At 42.6% G+C, this 20,981-nt stretch overlaps 1 protein-coding gene across 1 annotated transcript in view; it reads right to left on the bottom strand.

Annotated features, from left to right (window-relative positions):
- Nucleotides 1-2,690: 2,690 nt before the first annotated feature.
- The window catches only part of LOC141085892 (calcium-activated chloride channel regulator 4A-like), a 49,701-nt gene continuing 31,410 nt past the window's right edge, over nucleotides 2,691-20,981 (bottom strand). The window contains exons 7-14 of the mRNA XM_073571510.1: nucleotides 14,359-14,583; nucleotides 13,734-13,914; nucleotides 11,021-11,127; nucleotides 10,463-10,684; nucleotides 9,037-9,307; nucleotides 7,455-7,622; nucleotides 4,106-4,336; nucleotides 2,691-3,255 (exon numbers count right to left, since the gene is read on the bottom strand). Coding sequence (XP_073427611.1) covers nucleotides 2,807-3,255; nucleotides 4,106-4,336; nucleotides 7,455-7,622; nucleotides 9,037-9,307; nucleotides 10,463-10,684; nucleotides 11,021-11,127; nucleotides 13,734-13,914; nucleotides 14,359-14,583 — 1,854 coding nt within the window. The 3' untranslated portion in view covers nucleotides 2,691-2,806. The remainder of the gene's footprint in view (nucleotides 3,256-4,105; nucleotides 4,337-7,454; nucleotides 7,623-9,036; nucleotides 9,308-10,462; nucleotides 10,685-11,020; nucleotides 11,128-13,733; nucleotides 13,915-14,358; nucleotides 14,584-20,981) is intronic.

A 20,981-nucleotide genomic window follows, 5' to 3' on the forward strand; every position in this document is an offset into this window, starting at 1 on the left:
CAGTAGAGCATGTGCACATCCTTATGCAGCTGTGGGGGCAGTGATCCAGCTGTCAGACACAGCTAGACTCCCTGCAGAGAAGGCAGATATGATTTATTGTCATGTCTACCTTCTTAATCACTGTATATACAGCACTGACCAAGTGCTGAGTATACAGATTAGGAAACACCTGCTGTGCTTCCTCCTCTGGACCTAGTGGTCATGTGGTTTCTGGGTCTAAAGTGAAATAAAGGAGAATCTGGTTCCTAGGAAACACAAAAAGGTCTTCTGTGCATAGGAGAGAATGATTTCTCCTGTAACTGGGGCTAATATACAGGTCCAAGTTACAGTGGAAATCAGCAATAATAAATGTTTTAAAAAGGCTGTCCAGGCTTAAGATTACAGTCTTAGCAGACTTGAATCCTGACAGTGTGTGCATTGTGCGCTGTCAGGATTTTCTCACGTTTCACTGCTGGGAATAAAAGAAACATGATCATGCCCTGATGAAGTGAGCTGGGACAGCTCAGGAAACGCGTAGGCACCAATAAATTTCCTTGAATCATACCTACAGCAGCGCAGTGTATCATTGCACCTTAAAGCCTGTTTCACTGCTGGGAGCAGATTGTCATGTGACCGCAAGCTTGTGATTTGCATACTTCTGACCACATTCTGACTAGTGGTGTCTGGCCTTGCTCAATTCACGTGTATTGAGTAAGTCAGGGCAAGTCTAGTCGGCACTTGCACCACATGTATGAAAACTGCATACTTGAGATCACATGACTGCCCGCTCCTAGTGTTGGCACCAGAAAATCCAGACAGTTTGTAGAGGGCATGTTATGAGGATTCAAAAGTTGGCAGTCACATAGAGTGAATTCAGACTTTAGCTTCACGCCTTGACAACCTCTTTAATGCGTTAATATGCCCTCCAAAGGTCTTATAGGACCTTATGATTGGGCAGTGTGTAAAAAAATTAAGAAATAAATAAAAAAGCATGCTAAAATGAAAAAAAAAAGAAAAAATTGCTGCTTCTACTCCTGTGTCCATTGAAAAAGATATGTTCAATATACAAAAAAATTTTGAAGGCAAGGGGAGAACATTTTAAAATCTGTTTAGCGTTCTGTGCGATAATAAAAAAGTGAAAAATAGACATATTTTTTCTTTATACATCCCCCTGATATCAGCAATAAAAAAAAAGTATATAAAATGAAATAGAGATGACGCTCCATGTATCGTGAAAAAAGAGGCAAAAATTAGTTTAATATCTGAAAGAGAAAATGTTTTTAATCGTTAAAAAGCGTTGTGAGGGATGACAGAGATGTCCCTCCACCCCTGAAATGTGCCCCCACCCATGGGATTGCACAGGATCATTGTTTTTCTTTAATTAAACTCCAGGTACAAGCCTTTTGAAGCTCTGTGACTAGCAATTAGCAAAAGGGTGTGAGCTCTAGTGCAGCTACAGCCAGCTGGCTCGCTTTGTTCCTTCAGGCTTACGTCAAGCACCACAGGTCACAGCAAGGCTCTGAGGTATTGAATCTGGAAAATGACCTATAATAACAGAATGTAATATCTCTGAGCCTAGCCGAGCACATTCTCGGAACCAGCATTCCTTACCCCACACACCTGTGCCCGGCAGCCCCCTGTAGACCCCTCTGTTATGGAGTTATGAAGCATGCTACCAGGAATTACATATGGTAGGCATATTTGATCTCCCTGTGCAGATAAAATCCAGCAGAATCCAGCTGTTCAATTCAGAACTTTGGGTGGAAAGTTATGAGCCTCCTTGGTTCTGGACAGAAAACCATACTCTCAGATATGGGAGGAGAGAGGCTGCACAAGCCCGGGGGTTGGCACAGACTGTGGGAGGGAGCAGCTTAGGAGATAAGAGGCAGCTCCTCATTTTGAGCTTAGTTTTCTACTGGCAGGAGGTTCCGTTAGCTGATGCAGCCAGGAAAGTCTGTAACTAAGATTTGTACCTGTGATACATCAGCACCTCCCTGTAGTCACATGCTACATAACACAGTAATTGCAACCTATCTATACCCTATCCTTGTACTAGACTCTTGACTGTATACCTGTATATTGTTCTGTAAATATATGCCTGAATATTTTTAGTGCGCCTTTCGGCGATTAAATATAAAATTAATCATGGGCTGCTCTTTTATCTCGATACACTAATCCCTACATCCACACGCTCCATTGGTTATTATACACTACCCGGGTTGGTTTCTGATCTGATATAAGACTGCTGACGGACGAGGCTTATTTCGAACGAGGAACTGCTGGTAGGAGACCATACTGTTTTAGTGAGGAACTCTGGCAATGATGGCCAGGAGGTTTATATATATATATATCCCCAACCTGGACTGGTGATATATATTCCTCCTCACTGGGAGCGCCTCAATAACTCATACCTAAAAGGGAAGCCTTATCGGTGACTATTTGCCCTTGGTGCAGTTCCCTGACTGACCTGAGGCAAGTGGTGGTGCTAGAGAGCCGATCCCTGCTGAATCCTACTCTCCCCTCCCTCCGAGGTGAGCGAAGTCAACACCCCCTGCCCCTGTGTGATCCGTCACAAGCACATGTAAGATAAAACCTGAAAATGTGTTTGGTCAAGAATGGAGGAATATGGCCAGGTTATGAACTGGTTAAAGTGGTTTCTGAGCATTTACACACAGCCTTGGAGGCAAAGAAGAAGCCAGTTAGAAGAATAATACCTAAAATATATTAGTGTTTAATATATTCACATATAATAATTATTTACGTGGAAACAATATACTGTACATAAAATATTGACACATTAATTTACAAATATGGGAAGTTTCTAATTTTACACTCTCTCTTGTGGATTACTTTTCCTCTTATTACAGCTGACGATACATATAGTAATACTTATAATGATACAGACAACAATGACAGCTGAACACACTATCAATGCAATCTCTGCTATGCTCAGTCCATCAGAGCTGTCCTTGGCTGGAGGATCTGTTCTTGGTCCAGTAACCCGCACAGTTGTGGGAGCTGGGGTTGGTTGAATGACGAGAGCGGCCTGGGCTATGTTCGACACATCTGATTGTTGGGAGACTTTATCAATAGCAACTAAAGCAAAGTAAAGAACGGTGCCATTTTTTATTTCAACATTTTCTGGCGCGAATGAGAAGGTTTCTCGGGATCCAGCCGGCAAGGGAGTAAGAGAAGTGATGTTGATTGGTGTCGATCCAGCAAAGTTGGTTCTGAGGTCATTGTGGTTGATGTTCATTCTCAAGTCATAGCCTGAAGCTAGAGAACAAGAAGTAAAATACTGTATTTATTATCACATCTCATATCCATCCATCCATCCATCCATTCATTCATCATGAATATGCTTTATGTCTGAAGAGAGCGCTGAGTCACACTGAACATTACAGCGGCATGGTAAGTGAAGAGTTAAATGTATTGTCCAGGAGACTCTGGAGGAAGAGATGGCGGAGGTTATTTAAAGAGGTTGCCCAGGTTAGTGATGAAGATCTGAAGTCACTTTATCTGACTGCAGATAATTGAATCTTCACAGCGTGCACTGCACACAGTGTCAGGATTCTCTGGTGTCGGTGATGAGAACATTTAGTCATGTGATCACAAGTTTGTGATATTCATAATTCTAGCCACATTCTCACTAGACATGCATGACTTCGCTCAATTCACCTGTATTTAGTGAGATTGCGCACATTTAGTCGGCATGTGGCTGGAAGTATGCATATTGCATACTTGTGGTAACATGACTGTACACTGTCATCACCAACTCTGAAGAATCCTGACAGAGCACAATGCACACACTGTGAGGATCCTGAATTCCACCATCACATACAATGACTGCAGATTTCATACTAAACCTGGACAACCCCTTTAATGGTTGGCTTGCCTCCATTTACTGTCAGTTGCAGAGGTTCTCTGTAGTAGGCAAGCGCCATGTTGCTTTATGATGGCTAGCAGATGAGTAGGGAAACATTTTGAATTATGTGTTGCACCAGGTTACAAATGTGACTGGCCAAGATGTAGGAGATCAGTCACCCATAAAGGAGAGAAAAAGATATAGATAGATAGTATATGATTTTTTCTATTACAGTATAAAAGAAACAAACATATTATTCACCATTCCCCTGGTCCAGATCATCACCAGTGGCGGTCCAAGATAACATGATCATATCATTAACAATGTTTGCTGCCAAATCAGTTATTCTCTCAGGTTTATAGATATCTGGTTGAGGACCTGAGGGCACATTAGATACCACGAAAGAACCTCCTGAAGATGTTCTACTGAATTCTCCAACAATAAGATCTTCTTCTGTTGTTTCGGGGCGTGGAGGGTTCATGGTAATTATACCTACAAAGAGAAGCAAGTGAAAGGATCATTGCATTGATTGGATGGATGAAGTGCCAGACTGGCAGATTAAACCTTCCTAATTGCGCCATCTAAATTTTTGGGCTAACACATGGGTTGTGATAGTTTATTATAATTTACGTGCTGCCTTTGATGGTACTATGGACTGACACACTGACAAAAGAGCATTTATTCTAGGGAAAAATATATCTGACACGCGGTGCTGCAAGATTCACCATACAGTGGTATAAAGCTAGAGGGAACTTTGTTATGTGCAATGGGCCTGATACTCATGTATAAAGTGACATAATGACTCCATTGCTACAATTTAATCATTCTCACACAGTTTCTACAATTGCTTGTCTACAAGCATGATGTTAGACATTTTATGGGTAATGCTGGGTATTGGCAGGATAGCATTGGAATGAAAGTTTATCTTTAGTTTTAGAGAACTTATGACTTATCAGATGTTGTCATCACTGGATATCAGGACATCGAGTCCCCTCTAATACTGCAGCTACATCAAAGGGCAGAGCAAGATGCCACTATGACTTATAATTAGAGTTGAGAGAATTTGTTCAGATTCGGTTGCCGAATCTGAATTTGCCATAGTCATGTCATATGGGTACCCTATTTGTGCTGAATGTATGTTTGATGATCGGTTTCAAACATATTCGATAATTTCTACTCTCATTGACTCTAATGACGTTCGGCTGTGTTCGACGAATATTGCAAAAACAATATTCGCTGCCGATCGTATTCGGAACCGAATCCGAACAAATTCGCTCAACTCTACTAATAATGTAAGGAGAAGAACAAATGAGAGACTTCCACAGTTTGAGGCCTAAAACAGTGTCGGAAAACAGGCACTGTCATCTGCTGGTCAAATGCTGAAGGACAACAAAGTAGCAAGAACTGCATCAGCAGGAACTGTAGGACGAAATACACGGTTCATGATGGGAAGAGATTTAAGGAGGCATCAGATCAGGTGACAGCTGTGTCAGTTATCAATTATAAAAGGCCGACAGAAGTGGCAGGACAAATGTGCTGTGCAGCGAAGTTGGCTTTTAGCCGCCATTACAAGTAGCCAGATCTGAGTGAAGAACCGAGTAACCAGATCCGAGTGAGGAACCAAGTGACCAGAACTGAGTAACCAGATCTAAGTAACCAGAGCTAAGTAACTAGATCCAGAGCTGATTGACCAGAACTGGAGACACGAGACCAGAATTGGGAGACCCGAGCCGAGTGCACAGAGCCAGTGCAGAGAGAGATGACTAGGCTGCAGGAGGGAGATGTTTGTGTGAGCAATAACTGCTGGTATAGACATACGGTACAATAAGGTCTAGGTTGTGCTTCAGGGGAATATGGTGGCCAGTGCAATATGTGTGCATTGATAAGGGACTTTGGGCCAAATGGCGTAGCATTGTAGATTCCTGTTAGGGCCTGTACGACGATTCCTATTGCTTAGAGAGAGATGACGGTGACGGGCCCAATAGTACTGTGATGCACTTATGGTAGAGTTGTTAGGTCCAAGACACCCCTGACTATAATAGTTGTTCACGTGTAACAGAACAATAGTGCAAGAGCAGAATTGTGTTAATACCCAGTATAGCCGAATTTATGTATTTTCATTGTAAAATAATTTACTGCATTTCCATTCTTTGATTTACCCTTTGATATTGTGCCAAATGCACCACATATACAGTAACTGCATTAATCAAATACATATATGTAAGGAGGTGGTGTTGTTATGGACAGTAAGAGACACGCTGCCACTTTAAGAGACAGCACCCCCTTGGTTGGTGGTTTGGAACTTTCTGCTCGCTCCCCTGCAAAAGAACTGTATGTGTTGTTCTGCCAGCACTGGAGAGGGGAGGGGCTGTTTCCTGTGTGAGCATTTTGGGCTGAAGATTCTGCAGGAGCTGTGAGGACAAGACGCACAGCCTGAGACTGAATAAACTTATGAGATTGTGTAGACTCTTCTGGGGATAACAAAGGTGGCTGTCCTGTGTTATCGTGAGGAGACACGAAGAAATACAAGAAAGGAATCTACAGCTTCCAGGAGCATCTCCAGGATCCTCAAGCAAGGAAAAGACCATGTTTCACAGAGCTTCCAGAAAGATGTGCGGACCATCGTATAGAACTGCTGGGGGCCCCCGGAACTGGACTGAGTCTGCAACGTAACTGTGAGTTTAACCCCGTATGTGCACATGTTAGGGCCTAGGATAGGCTGCAATAGACAAAACACGGCAGCTGTATGGCCTGCGTTCCAGAGGCCAGATAGGCTATAGTTAGAGTAGCATCATACTGCGTTTACTGTGTTGTTTTGCCTGTTGGAAAGTATATTGTTCTGTGATAGTTGGAGCACCATGCTATTTGACGGCCCAGCTAAAGAATATCACTCTTGTAAATTGTCTTTTGTCATTGCATACCCCTGTTTACACCTTCCTATCACTGCATTCCTTGCCTGTCAATAAATTAACCCTTTGTTATTTGCACCTCATCTTGTGTACCGTAGTCTCCCTGCACGGTGGTGGCTTCCCCCGCCATCGTTTCATATATGTTGGTTAAGTTACTACTGAGTCCTCATTCTATGCACTGTGGCATCCACCTACCAAGCTACTCTTGCCCAATTTAAGCCAAGATAAACCAATAGGCCCAAAGTTTTCGGGTTATTAGTCTGTTAGTGAGAATTTAAAGAGGACATGTCACCAGGTCAAGAGAGGCCATTTTGTTGCTCTTAATTTATTAAGTACTTTGATTTTTTTTTTTAAATGACCATATGATTGCAGAAATAGGGGCTTTTTAGTTAGTGCTAATTTTTATGGTCTTTGCCACGGAGGCCCCGCTCTCAGGAGTCTCTACACGCGTGTGTGTAGGCTGCTCTGAATTATTACCTTGTGAGCCATGCCTCTTGTAAAGACATTGAAAAATTTCCACCAACTAAAAATATCTGAAACTGCATGGAGGATTTAAAAAAAAAATAAATAAATAAATAAAAAAGGTGGCATACTCAGGGGCGCAGTGGAAGTAAAATGAGGGCACAAACTGGCCATTTTTCACCTGGTGACAGGTCCTCTTTAAATATACTGCAGATCCAGTCTAATAAAGTGTCTCTTACCATCTATGATAAAACCCGGAACATAGAGAGCACGGTTCTTGGGAAGGATCAGACGACTTTTACCCTTCTTATTGTTTTCAACTCTTACTTTTAGACCATATCTTCCATTTTCTGAAAACTGCATGAAGTATTTGGAATATATTCCATCATTTTTCATAATATCAGGACCTGAAAACAGCATTTCATCAAGACATTTACTTACATCTGTATGCATCATCGTTTCAATATATTTTTTTTATTCCCCTTAGTACTAAGGTAATAAAATAGAATAATATTATTAACAATGTTAATTATTATTCTAAATTATTATTATTATAGTCTTACAAATATTGCAGGGTTTTAGATAAAGGGCAAAGCACACTCTCAGAGAGGCTAGCTTGTAGGTTAATATAAGAAATATTATTGCTCTTGACGCAGTACTCATTATTTCACATATTGTGTTTCCTGTACATCAGAGCTGAATGTACATGAATGCAAATGACAGAATTGACAATTGTGAGTAAATTTGCAGCTAGAAAATTTGAATTATCTTTTGTCTGTTAAAGCGACCCTCCAACCTGGGACTGAAAAGTGACCATACATTTCTTATGTCTAGCCACCCCACCTAATGCTTGGTTCCCTCTGCCTCCTCTTCTTAGATTGTAGTTTCTCTACTCTCGTTTCTTGCTTCTTAGAAAGGCACGGCAGTAGCATGGGGATCACATTCATAATTTTGTGAGCTTTCATATTTTGGCCAAAATATTGGCCACTGTCAATAATACCAATAATTTGTTTTTTTTTGCGCATTATTTTTATTTTTATGCAGGATCAAGCCAGGTCATCAATGTTGGTCTTGTAAACTAGTGTATCTGCGACTTTCGTAAATATTTCCAAATTAGTTAGATTTTCTGTTGCATGTCGCAAGTCACAAACGGCTCACCAGAAATAGACTTTAATGCAAGTCGCAACTTGGCTCATTTATTTTATAGCCAAATCCGCTGTTCCCAATGTTGGAGGCGGCTGATACTGCTCAGTTACAGGGCAGCACAGAGAATATTGGCCGTGGCCGGGTACTGCACATCCACCAGCTACTGATTTCATTAGGTGTTTGATGTTCTGTACCTGGCCGTGGCCAGTATGCAGTAGATGGACCTGTGCTGTGCATCTCCGTAATTCACCAGATATGTCTGACGCCGACACCAGGAACTGCTGATCAGCTGGTGGTCAGGTGTCAACTCCCCAGTAATCAGACATAGATGACTTGGCCTATCTTTAGGATATCAGTGTAAAAGTAGTGGGCAACCTCTACAAGCTTACATTCAGAGTTAATTTTGGTATGAGGACGTAAGGTAAATTAAATATAAAGAGTAGAAAATGATTATTATGGCTTCAAAAACACAGATAGATGGCCATCATTCCAAATAAAATTCTGTACAGTCTTATTATTCAGAAACATCATACTATGTACATAAGTATGCAGTAATTTCTCTGCAAATATAGAAAACAGCTAAAAACAAGGATAATTTGTCCATAATGGTAGATTCATGATGGTGGATATACTCATAACCAACATTAATAAAAGTGGATCAGTTATAATAATTACCTGCTCCATTGTCCAGAAGTTCTAGGGTGACTATTGGTCCTTTGACAGGTTCAATGATTGCAGTCACTTTTGCTCCCCTGATAGGCATCAGTCCTTGACTTACTGAGGCATAGATAACCATAGGGTTGGGATATTGATTAATGTCTTGGTTCATGTGGGCATTTACAATAATCGGAGAAACTTTTTCATCTGAAGCCTTGGAGTTTACAACTAAACCTAAAGCTTCAACTGAACTGAGTGCATTGCAGAGACTGTAACGCCATGGTCCTCTCTAAGCAGAAGAAAAAAAACATCAAATTGGCAAATTTAGCAAAATAGGGAACATTTCAACAATAAAAATGGGTAGGGTACATGTTGTCAGGGGAAGCTGTAGTTGACAGTACATTTCCAATGCAGGGTCAGCTACAGGAAAGATGTCATATTACATGTCAGCCATTCACGAGTGGTCATCCGGGTAATAATTTACTTGAACAGCCCAAGTTCATCAGCTCTCCTGTTTCTTCACTAGTAGTAAGAGTCCTCTAACTCACCTCTATGATGTTCCAATGCCCTAATAAGGTGTACAAACAGGTATAGTCCCGATGGGAAATCCTGGTTTTGTCTCAAAATCTCCTTTCAATTGACGCTTTTTTTGTCTCCTATTAAAACTGAGAGATATATAAAGAATGTTTTTGTGTCCCTCAGAGGATTACCCATATCCACCTCCTCAAATTCCTCGCTGCCCTGTATTTGGCTGTAGGACAACTAGCTGCAGCAGAACTCTCCCTGTTGTGGCCTGTCTGCCAAGCCCTGTTGCCAACATGGAAGAGTTGAAGAGGAAATGTATTCCTATTTGTTCTCTGTAGGATTTCTACAATTCAAGAGCTTGCAGACATTCTTACAAACTAAAAACGTCTTGTTTAATTTAAACTTTTAAAGTAAATTTGTCCGAATGTTGGATTGTTCTGCAAACTCTTAGTACTTTGGGCTCAATAATCAAACAGGATGCATTTAATTGCCTGTAGTCGTGACTGCTTGCACACAGAATTTTAACTGTTAATGTATATGTTTATGGAGAAGAATTGGCGCTCTGCATCAGAAAAACAGACCAAGGATTGCTAAAAATATGTATTAAATAACTAATTACTGCAGAATGTTGAACCTTCAACGGGTCGTCCACTATTGAACAACCTCTTCTTAATAGCTCCAGCCTGCAGAATAAAGTGAGCAAAGTTCACAGTTATCTCCTGGGCCTTTGTCGCTCTTACAATCTCACCGCTATTTCTCATGGATGTCATTTGACCACTGCAGCCAATCACTGGCTCTTGCATTTTTTAAAAAAATTAGCTTTACAGGCTGATGCTATTGAGAAGGTGTTTTCCAGTAGTGGAAAAAACCTTTAAAAGAATATGGTCTTAAAATGAACTTTTGACTAGGAAACTGTTACCTCTGCTGTTCCAGGGATAGCAAGTCTTGATGACTTAGAAGTGGCATCACTGACAAATTCTGATGAGGTATATATGAGCCCATTTGGATCTTGCAAATTAATATTTGGTATCACGGCTTGCCAAGTGACCAGGAAAAATGTGTCATTCCCCACGGTATTATCAATGAAAACTGTGCCATTCAGACACTGAGCTGGTTGAAGACTTGAGGCAATGCTCTCCAGCTGTTAAAACAGGAAGATTTAATATAATTGGGATATTAATGATATGTGTTTCTATACTATAGTTTAATGAAAAAAACAAATCAGACTAGGAAAAGGTTTTCCAGCATGGCTGCTTTATTCCAAAAAATAGTGCCACCACTGTCGCCAGGTTGTAAGACGTATTGCAGGTTAGCTCCATTTACTGTAATAAAGTTGAGCTGGCAATATCCTTGGACAGATGTGGTACTATTTATAAGAAAACAGATGTGGTTTTTGAAACACAGAACAACCTTTTACACTTCAGATGAAATGTCCTTTCTGTTTTGTAGCCAATCATAGACGACCATATAAACTCACCTGTATAGACTGTTTAGTAACATCTCCATCATTAGCTGAAATTGAACTGAAGGCATCAATTAAGCCATTTGCATCCACGCTATCTGTGGATAACAATGTTTTTCCACCTGAAAGAAAAAAAATGTAAATTTGGGCAAATTCTTTGCCGGCAAGGTTCTGTTTGCATTAGTATTTTGTTGTTCTGCTCTGTCCTACCTCATTGCCGAAACAGTTCCCAACCACAATGCAAGGCACGATTACCCATCGTACTGCCAGCCATAGGGCCCTACTACAATGCTAGTCACAGTATCTTACAACATTGCCAGCCTCAGTGGACAACCACAATGACAAACAAAGTTTTCCACCACAGAGGTAAACCACAACCAATGCAAGCCCCACTACCACACCACAATGCCAGAAATAGTGCCCCATCATATTGCCAACCATGGTGCCCCAACATAATGCCAGCCTCAGACCCCCAACACAGTGCCTTTCCACAATGGCAACCATAGTTTCCCACCACAATACCAGCCACATTGCAGCACAATGTCAGCCACAGTACCCCACAATAAAAATGTTGGCCACAGTGTTGTACGACAATCACAATCACAGTGTTCAACCACAATGCCAGCCACATTGCCCCACATTACCACACCGTAATGCTGGCTACAGTGTCCTACCACAATGTCAGCCATAGTGCTGTATCACACTGACAGACACAGTGCTCCATCACAGGGTCAGCCACACTGCCCCACCACAATGCATGCCACAGTGCAGAAATACAGTGCTCCAGAATATTGCTAGCCTGAGTGCCAACCACAATTCCAACCACAGTTCTCCACTAGATTGTCAGCCTCAGTGTCACACCACAATGCCAGACACCATGATGCACACAGTGCCAAACAAAGTGCTCCACCACACTGCATGCCACAGTGCCTCACCACAATACCTGCCACAATTCTCTGGTCTGCCACAACACCAGCCAATGTCCCGCCAAATTGTTAGCCTTAGTGCCCCACCACAACACTGCCACGGTGCCTCACTACAATGCCGGCAACAGTGCCCCACCACAATATCAGTCACAGTGTCACATTACTTGCCAGCCACAGCGCTCCACCATAATGCAATTCACAATGTCCAGCCAATATTGCAGTCCAGTGCCCAACCACAATGCCAGCCACTGAGCCAAACCTCAATGCCAGCCATAGTGCCCCACCACAGTACCAGCCTCTATGCCCCACCATACTGCTAACCACTGCTCCATAACATTGCCATTCACATTTTCCCACAGCAATCCAAGCCCATTGCTCCACCATAATACGGCCATAGTTCCCCACTACAATATCAACCACACTGTCCCACTACGTTGTCAACCACATTGTTCCATCATACTGCTAGCCATGGTGCTCCACCACAATGCATAAAACTGAATCCTATCCAACCACAATGTCAGCTACCATGTTCCTTATATTGTCAGTGATAGTGCCCTCACCCACCAATAAGGCCTTAAAGAGCAGTAACTGCACTTAGTTAGGACCCTCTTCACATGTTCGTATAAAACCAGTCCTGGAAATAAACAGTACCGTTGTCGTCAGTGTTTTGGATCAGTGTGCCATCAGTGTTTTTCTGGTATGGCAAAATAATTGACAAAGCTTCTCCTATGCTTTGCAATGTTAAACACATACAGCACATGGAGGTTACTGTGAGGTAGCGCTGTTATTCGGGTGGGGGATACTCGCTCAGGAGCCACAAAATCAGATCCGGCACAGATTTTTCCATAAAGCAAGCATAGTCCATGCGGTTAATTCAACATCATAAACCCACAGCAGCAACAAAACTTCATATAAACAGCAGAGCGTCCATGGCAGAGTTTCACTCTGTAAACCCTGTGTTCACACAGGTTGTACAATGTCCAGCATACAGGCTCTCTTAGCCTCACTTATCTCACCCACGTCTGGGTTTCCTCATGGCTGCTTCAGCTTACTGCAGACGTTCATTTCCTCCCCTGGGAACTCTCAGACACGTGCAGCCATTCACCACAGCCACTTCACAGGCTGTTAGCCAGGAAGCTCCACCTCAGCGGGACCTTCCACACTGGACCAATCGGGTCCCAGTATTCACCACATGTGACCTACCCTGGCCACATTATATGGTCCATAGTCACGCTGACCGGGTCACATGACTATGACCTCATCACAGGTCCTTCACACACACATATACACTTTACAATAGTGTTATTAAACACACCCCCTGGGTCCGTATGTAGGAAACTAGTCCTTGACACATTGAACCAGCACCTCAGCAGTATCACTGCTGATTAACACACACACATAAACCTCCATCTCAAGGCCACCCACCTTGAGATACATAATTGTCATTCAGTATCTTGCCATTCATCCACTCTCCTGGGACATCCATACAGCGCCCCCTAGTGGACATAGTGGTCACTACACCACAGTACACAGATGACATTCATGTGCTGTACGTGTTTTTCATGGACCCATAGACTTGTATTGGCTCTTGTCATCCGTGCTGCCGGTAAAAAATGGACATGTGCACAGCCACATAGGTTATAATAAGCACATATGGTATCCGTGAAAAAAACACGGATACCACACATACTGCAAACATGGACGTGGGAAGGAGGCCCTATAGTGCTATGTGTACAGATGTGAGTACTATCTGTGCACTGCAAGTAAATTGTAAGTGCTGCATTGTAAATTTGAGTGCTCACCTGTAGTTTCTGCAATATATCTCAGCTTTTCTTCTTCGTTAAATCCGAGAAATATAACATGAATGATGGCACCGCTCTCTATAATTTGTGGGAAGCAAAGGCTGGTATCATAATTATCTTCTCCATCTGATAGCAATATGACTTCTGTTCCATGAGAAGAACCAGACTTTTCTCTATTTACCTGTGCAGTATCATGATAAAGAGATATAAATAATCCATGAAGAACAATACCGAAAATAAATCTCTTCTGTTATTTCCCCTTCCAATTCCAGATTCTAATTATCTGATTTTGGGGTGATATAATTTAGCACGTTACTACATAAAGCTGATTCTTTTACGTGAACATGTTTCAGTGCATTCCATGCAGAGCTTCTCAGCTTTTTAAGGACAGAGGTATTTTTTTTATTCTTTATTTCTGAATTTTGCATGTTTTGCACAGGGGTCCTGTCTGTGTCCACTACTGTCCTTTTTGGCCATTACTATGCAGATTGGACAGCTCAATTTAGTAAAAATAGGACATTTTTCTTCTTTACTGCTCACATCTTTGTTTTGACCTTTATTTAACATAATTTCTATATTATAGCAATACTTGTATACAGTGGAGATATGTCTGGTTGTAAATTACCTGAATGCCGGTCAGAAGTCCAGAACATATATTTGTTCCTCCGCTTGCTACTGTTGGCAGAAGTTGTTTCAGCTGCTCACGTTCCACATCACTATTTATTTGGATTAATGATGATCTTATCGCAGATGAGGATGAAAATGTCACCATCCCAACATAAGAACCAGTCTCAATGACTTGTTTAACGAAAATCTCTGCAGCCTGGTACAGGCGCCCAATGCGATTATACTGAAATCAAGAGATTACATGTAATATTCAATATTCTTATTAAATATTAAAGGTGTTTCTGGCTTTATGTGAGCAAAGCATGTGTCACGTTTACACTCTCAAGACAGTTTTCGAGCTCTTGGGTGTAAGTAATAATAATAAAAATTTTATTTCTATAGCGCCGACATATTCCGCATCACTTTACATTTCAGAGGGGACTTGTACAGACGATAGACATTACAGCATAACAGTAATCACATAGATCATAACAGATACCAAGAGGAATGAGGGCCCTGCTCGCAAGCTTACAGTCTATGAGGAAAAAAGGTAGACACAAAAGGTGGATGGTAACAGTTGTCATCATTGTTGGGACCAGCCATAATGTTAAGTGTGTAACAGTACAGACACAGAGGGCTAATAGATGCATAAAGCATGTGGGAACATGATGCAGGGAACCTGGTTATGGTAAAACTTTTAGCTGTGCCACACAGGGATATTTAGGTTAATGTGTTGAGGCTGTAGGCCAGTCTGAATAAATGCGTTTTTAGGGCACGCTTGAAATTGTAGGGATTGGGGACTAATTGTATTGACCTGGGAAGTGCATTCCAAAAAATTGGCGCAGCACGTGTATAGTCTTGGAGACGGGAGTGGGAGGTTCGGATTATTGAGGATGCTAACCTCAGGTCATCAGCAGAACGGAGGGCACGGGTAGGGTGGTAGACTGAGATGAGGGAGGAGATGTAGGATGGTGCTGAGCCATGGAGTGCTTTGTGGATGAAGGTAATAAGTTTGTACTGGATTTTGGAGTGGATGGGTAGCCAGTGTAATGACTGGCATAAAGTAGAGGCATCGGTGTAACGATTGGTGAGGAATATGATCCTGGCTGCAGCATTCAGGACAGATTGTAGGGGGGAGAGTTTGGTAAGAGGGAGACCAATTAGAAGAGAGTTACAATAGTCCAGACGAGAATGAATAAGAGAAACAGTAAGAGGTTTTGCGGAGTCAAAAGTAAGAAAAAGTCGAATTCTAGAAATGTTTTTGAGGTGCAGATAACAAGAGCGAGCCAGTGATCGGATGCGGGTGGCGAATGAAAGCTTGCAGTCAACTATGACCCCAAGACAGCGGGCATGTTGCTGGGGAGTAGTGGAGGAACCACAAGTAGGAATAAGTAGGAATGTTCTCATCACTGACACCATGCAAATAACTTGAAATAGTAAAACATAGCATACATTTTTTTATCATTCAATGAATACAGTCATATGTTAAAGTTTCGGCACCCCTATTAATGTTAACCTTTTTTCTTTATAACAATTTTGGTTTTTGCAACAGCTATTTCAGTTTCATATATCTAATAACTGATGGACTCAGTTATATTTCTGGATTCAAATGAGGTTTATTGTACTAACAGAAAAAGTGCAATCTGCATTTAAACAAAATTTGACCGGTGCAATAGTATGGGCACCTTAGCATAAAAGTGACATTAATATTTCGTAGATCCTCCTTTTGCAAAAATAACAGCCTCTAATCACTTCCTGTAGCTATTATTGAGTTCCTGGATCCTGGATGAAGGTATTTGTGACCATTCCTGTTTACAAAACATTTCCAGTTCAGTTAAGTTTGATGGTCGCCGAGCATGGACAGCCCGCTTCAAATCATCCCACAGATGTTCAATGATATTCAGGTCTGGGGACTGGGATGGCCATTCCAGAACATTGTAATTGTTCCTCTGCATGAATGCCTGAGTAGATTTGGAGCGGTGTTTTGGATCATTGTTTTACTGAAATATCCATCCCCTGCGTATCTTCAACTTCGTCACTGATTCTTGCACATTATTGTAAAGAATCTGCTGATACTGAGTTGAATCCATGCGACCCTCAACTTTAACAAGATTCCCGGTGCCGGCATTGGCCACACAGCCCCAAAGCATGATGGAACCTCCACCAAATTTTACTGTGGGTAGCAGGTGTTTTTCTTGGAATGCTGTGTTTTTTAGCCTCCATGCATAATGCCTTTTTGTATGACCAAACAACTCAATCTTTGTTTCATCAGTCCAAATTACCTTCTTCCAAAATGTAACTGGCTTGTCCAAATGTGCTTTTGCATACCTCAGGCGACTCTGTTTGTGGCGTGCTTGCAGAAACGGCTTCTTTCGCATCACTCTCCCATACAGCTTCTCCTTGTGCAAAGTGCGTTGTATTGTTGACCGATGCACAGTGACACCATCTGCAGCAAGATGATGCTGCAGGTGTTGTGAGTTCATTTTCCCCTTCATCATTGAGGTCTGATGAACTCCCTCTTCTGGTGAAGGAAGGTAGTGAGGCTGATTACCAAGCACCTGAGCAGGATGATGATGACTGGGTGACTGGAATTGCTGACTGGATATAAGGCAGCCAACACCCTTCTGCCTGGCTGGTGATTTCTCAGAGGGATTCTAGGAGACCAGTCTGATTCCTGCTACTCAAAAGCTAAGTTTTCTGCTCTGCTTTTTGCATTTGTGTTTTGGTTTTGTTTTGCCTTGTTTTTTTTGGATTTCTGCCATTCCCTGCTGGGGTGAGCTGAATTCCTTTTTGCTCTGTCTTCAGAAAATACCTGAGTACTGATATACACTCACTGGCCACTTTATTAGGTACACCTGTCCAACTGTGTGTTAAGACTTAATTTCTAATCAGCCAATCACATGGCGGCAACTCAGTGCATTTAGGCATGTAGACATGGTCAAGACAATCTCCTGCAGTTCAAACCGAGCATCAGTATGGGGAAGAAAGGTGATTTGAGTGCCTTTGAACGTGGCATGATTGTTGGTGCCAGAAGGGCTGGTCTGAGAATTTCAGAAACTGCTGATCTACTGGGATTTTCACGCACAACCATCTCTAGGGTTTACAGAGAATGGTCCGAAAAAGAAAAAAAATCCAGTGAGCGGCAGTTCTGTGGCCGGAAATGCCATGTTGATGCCAGAGGTCAGAGGAGAATGGGCAGACTGGTTCGAGCTGATAGAAAGGCAACAGTGACTCAAATTGCCACCCGTTACAACCAAGGTAGGCAGAAGAGCATCTCTGAACGCACAGTGCGTCGAACTTTGAGGCAGATGGGCTACAGCAGCAGAAGACCACACTGGGTACCACTCCTCTCAGCTAAGAACAGGAAACTGAGGCTACAATTTGCACAAGCTCATCGAAATTGGACAGTAGAAGATTGGAAAAACGTTGCCTGGTCTGATGAGTCTCGATTTCTGCTGCGACATTCGGATGGTAGGGTCAGAATTTGGCGTAAACAACATGAAAGCATGGATCCATCCTGCCTTGTATCAACGGTTCAGGCTGGTGGTGGTGGTGTCATGGTGTGGGGAATTTTTTCTGGGCACTCTTTGGGCCCCTTGGTACCAATTGAGCATCGTTGCAACGCCACAGCCTACCTGAGTATTGTTGCTGACCATGTCCATCCCTTTATGACCACAATGTACCCAACATCTGATGGCTACTTTCAGCAGGATAATGCGCCATGTCATAAAGCTCGAATCATCTCAGATTGGTTTCTTGAACATGACAATGAGTTTACTGTACTCAAATGGACTCCTCAGTCACCAGATCTCAATCCAATAGAGCATCTTTGGGATGTGGTGGAACGGGAGATTCGCATCAGGGATGTGCAGCCGACAAATCTGCGCCAACTGTGTGATGCCATCATGTCAATATGGTCCAAAATCTCTGAGGAATGCTTCCAGCACCTTGTTGAATCTCTGCCACGAAGAATTGAGGCAGTTCTGAAGGCAAAAGGGGGTCCAACCCCTTACTAGCATGGTGTACCTAATAATGTGGCCAGTGAGTGTAGTCTTTTTGAAGCCTAGCGTCTTCAGGGCTTTTTCCCTATCAGTCTGTTTGCTCTTGTTTTGATAGGGTTTTGGCGGATTGCAGACAGCAGCTTTTCTATCCTGTCCTATTTAGTTAGCTTGGGCCCCATCATTTGCTCAGCCTATCTTTCTATCGGTGTGAGTGTTTTTTCATCTTGCTTCACCGTCATTATATGTTGGGGGCTGCCTATTGCTTTGGGGTCTGCTCTGGGGCAGTTTAGATTTCCCTTTCTGTCTTTAGGCTATTTAGTTCTCCGGCTGTGATCGAGGGGTCTAGGGCACAGTAGAAACCCCCCACAGCTACTGCTAGTTGTTGTTGATAGGTTCAGGGGTCTGCAATCTGATAGCTGTCAACTTCCCTGGTTTTCTGGACTTAGCTAGTATTTCTGTTTTTGCCTCCTATGGTGACTCATTCATAACAGAATCACCAGCCATACCGCAGATCCTAGGGTACTCAATAGCAGGAAAGAATTGTAAAAAAAAAAAAAAAAAAATGAAAAAGTGTGTATATTTTTTCCTCTATATCTCTGCGGCCGTAGGGGAATTTTTTTTTTCTCTCAATGGAGATAAAGCAATTGTCTGATCGTGTGGAGCAGCTCGCTGCGGAAGTGCGGGGAATTTCCGCCTACCTTACTCATTCACATGCTGCTGAACCAAAGATCCCTACTCCTGATGTGTTCTTTGGGGATCGGTCTAAATTTTTGAATTTCAAAAATAATTGTAAATTATTTTTTGCCTTAAAGCCTAACTCGTCAGGGAGCTCCGCGCAGCGGGTTAAAATTGTCATCTCTTTGCTGCATGGTGATCCCCAGGATTGGGCGTTTTCTTTGAAACCAGATGATCCTATTCTGACTAATGTGAACGCATTTTTTCAAGCCTTGGGGTTGTTGTATGACGAACCTAATGCTATTGATCAGGCTGAAAAGACCCTGTTGGCATTGAGCCAGGGTCGAGATTCTGCAGAATTGTACTGTCAAAAATTCCGAAAGTGGGCGGTCCTTACTACCTGGAATGATAATGCCTTGGCAGCTCTCTTTCGGAAGGGTTTGTCAGAAGCCGTAAAAGATACTATGGTGGGATTTCCTGTTCCCTCTGGTCTTGACGATTCTATGTCATTAGCCATTCAGGTTGATCGGCGTTTACGTGAACGCAGGACTGCACGAGAGGTGTTGCCACCTGTTGAACAAGTGTCTGAACCTATGCAATGTGATAGAGTTTTGTCCAGGGAGCAACGTCAGGAGTTCAGAAGGCGTAATAAGCTGTGTTTTTTGTGGAGATGCCTCGCATATTATTTCTGTCTGTCCTAAACGAGAGAAACGTTTTGCACACACGTTTTCTGTGGGTGGTGTTCAACCTAAGTTTCTTCTGGCAATTACTCTGATCTGCTCCCTGTCCACATTTTCCGCCAAGGCTTTTGTGGATTCGGGAGCAGCCCTGAACCTAATGGACTTGGATTTTGCTAAACGTTGTGGATTTCCGATGACACCTCTGCAGACGCCTATCCCTTTGAGGGGGATTGATGCTACTCCTTTGGCGAAAAATAAACCTCAGTTTTGGACCCAGGTGGTAATGCGGGTCGCCCCAGACCATCAAGAAAATTGCAGATTTTTGGTGTTGCATAATTTGCATGATACCATTGTTCTGGGGTTTCCCTGGTTGCAAATTCATAATCCAGTTTTGGATTGGAAATCTGTGTCTGTGGTGAGTTGGGGTTGTCGGTGTGCCCTTAGTGAGGCACTGGTTTTTTCCACCTCTCCTCAGTCGCATGATGTTCCTGACTATTTGGCGGACTTTTAAGATGCATTTAGTGAGAATGAGTCTGCGTCTTTGCCTCCTCATAGGAGTTATGACTGTGCAATTGAACTGAGCCCGGGGTGTAAATTTCCCAAGGGTCGGCTCTTCAATTTATCTGTACCCGAGCACGAGGCTATGCGATCCTATATTAAGGAGGCGTTGGAGAAGGGTCATATTAGACCATCCTCTTCACCCTTAGGTGCCAGTTTTTTTTCCGTGGCCAAAAAGGATGGTTCATTAAGGCCTTGTATTGATTATCGTGCCCTCAACAAAATTACTATTAAATATCAGTATCCGTTACCCCTGATTTCGGATCTATTCTCCAGAGTTAAAGGTGCTTGCTGGTTTACCAAGCTTGACCTCAGGGGGGCGTATAATCTTATCCGCATTAAGCATGGGGATGAATGGAAGACGGTGTTTAATACTCCGGAGGGACATTTTGAGTACCTGGTGATGCCTTTTGGGCTCACTAATGCCCCTTCTGTCTTCCAGTGCTTCATGAACGACATTTTCCGGGACTTTGTGGATAAATTTTTGATTATCTATCTGGATGATATTTTGATCTTCTCCAAGGATTGGGATTCTCATGTGGAACATGTTCGGACTGTGTTCCGGATCTTGAGGGAGAATTCCCTGTATGTCAAAGGATCGAAATGCCTTTTTGGGGTACAGAGGATTTCATTTTTGGGATTTATTTTGTCTCCGTCAACTATTGAAATGGACCCGGCCAAGGTACAGGCCATTTATGATTGGGTTCAGCCCACTTCTTTGAAGGCGC

This window comes from Dendrobates tinctorius, unplaced genomic scaffold (assembly GCF_039654945.1).
Source record: "Dendrobates tinctorius isolate UK_male_01 unplaced genomic scaffold, ASM3965494v1 ptg000029l, whole genome shotgun sequence".
Lineage (NCBI taxonomy): Eukaryota > Metazoa > Chordata > Amphibia > Anura > Dendrobatidae > Dendrobates > Dendrobates tinctorius.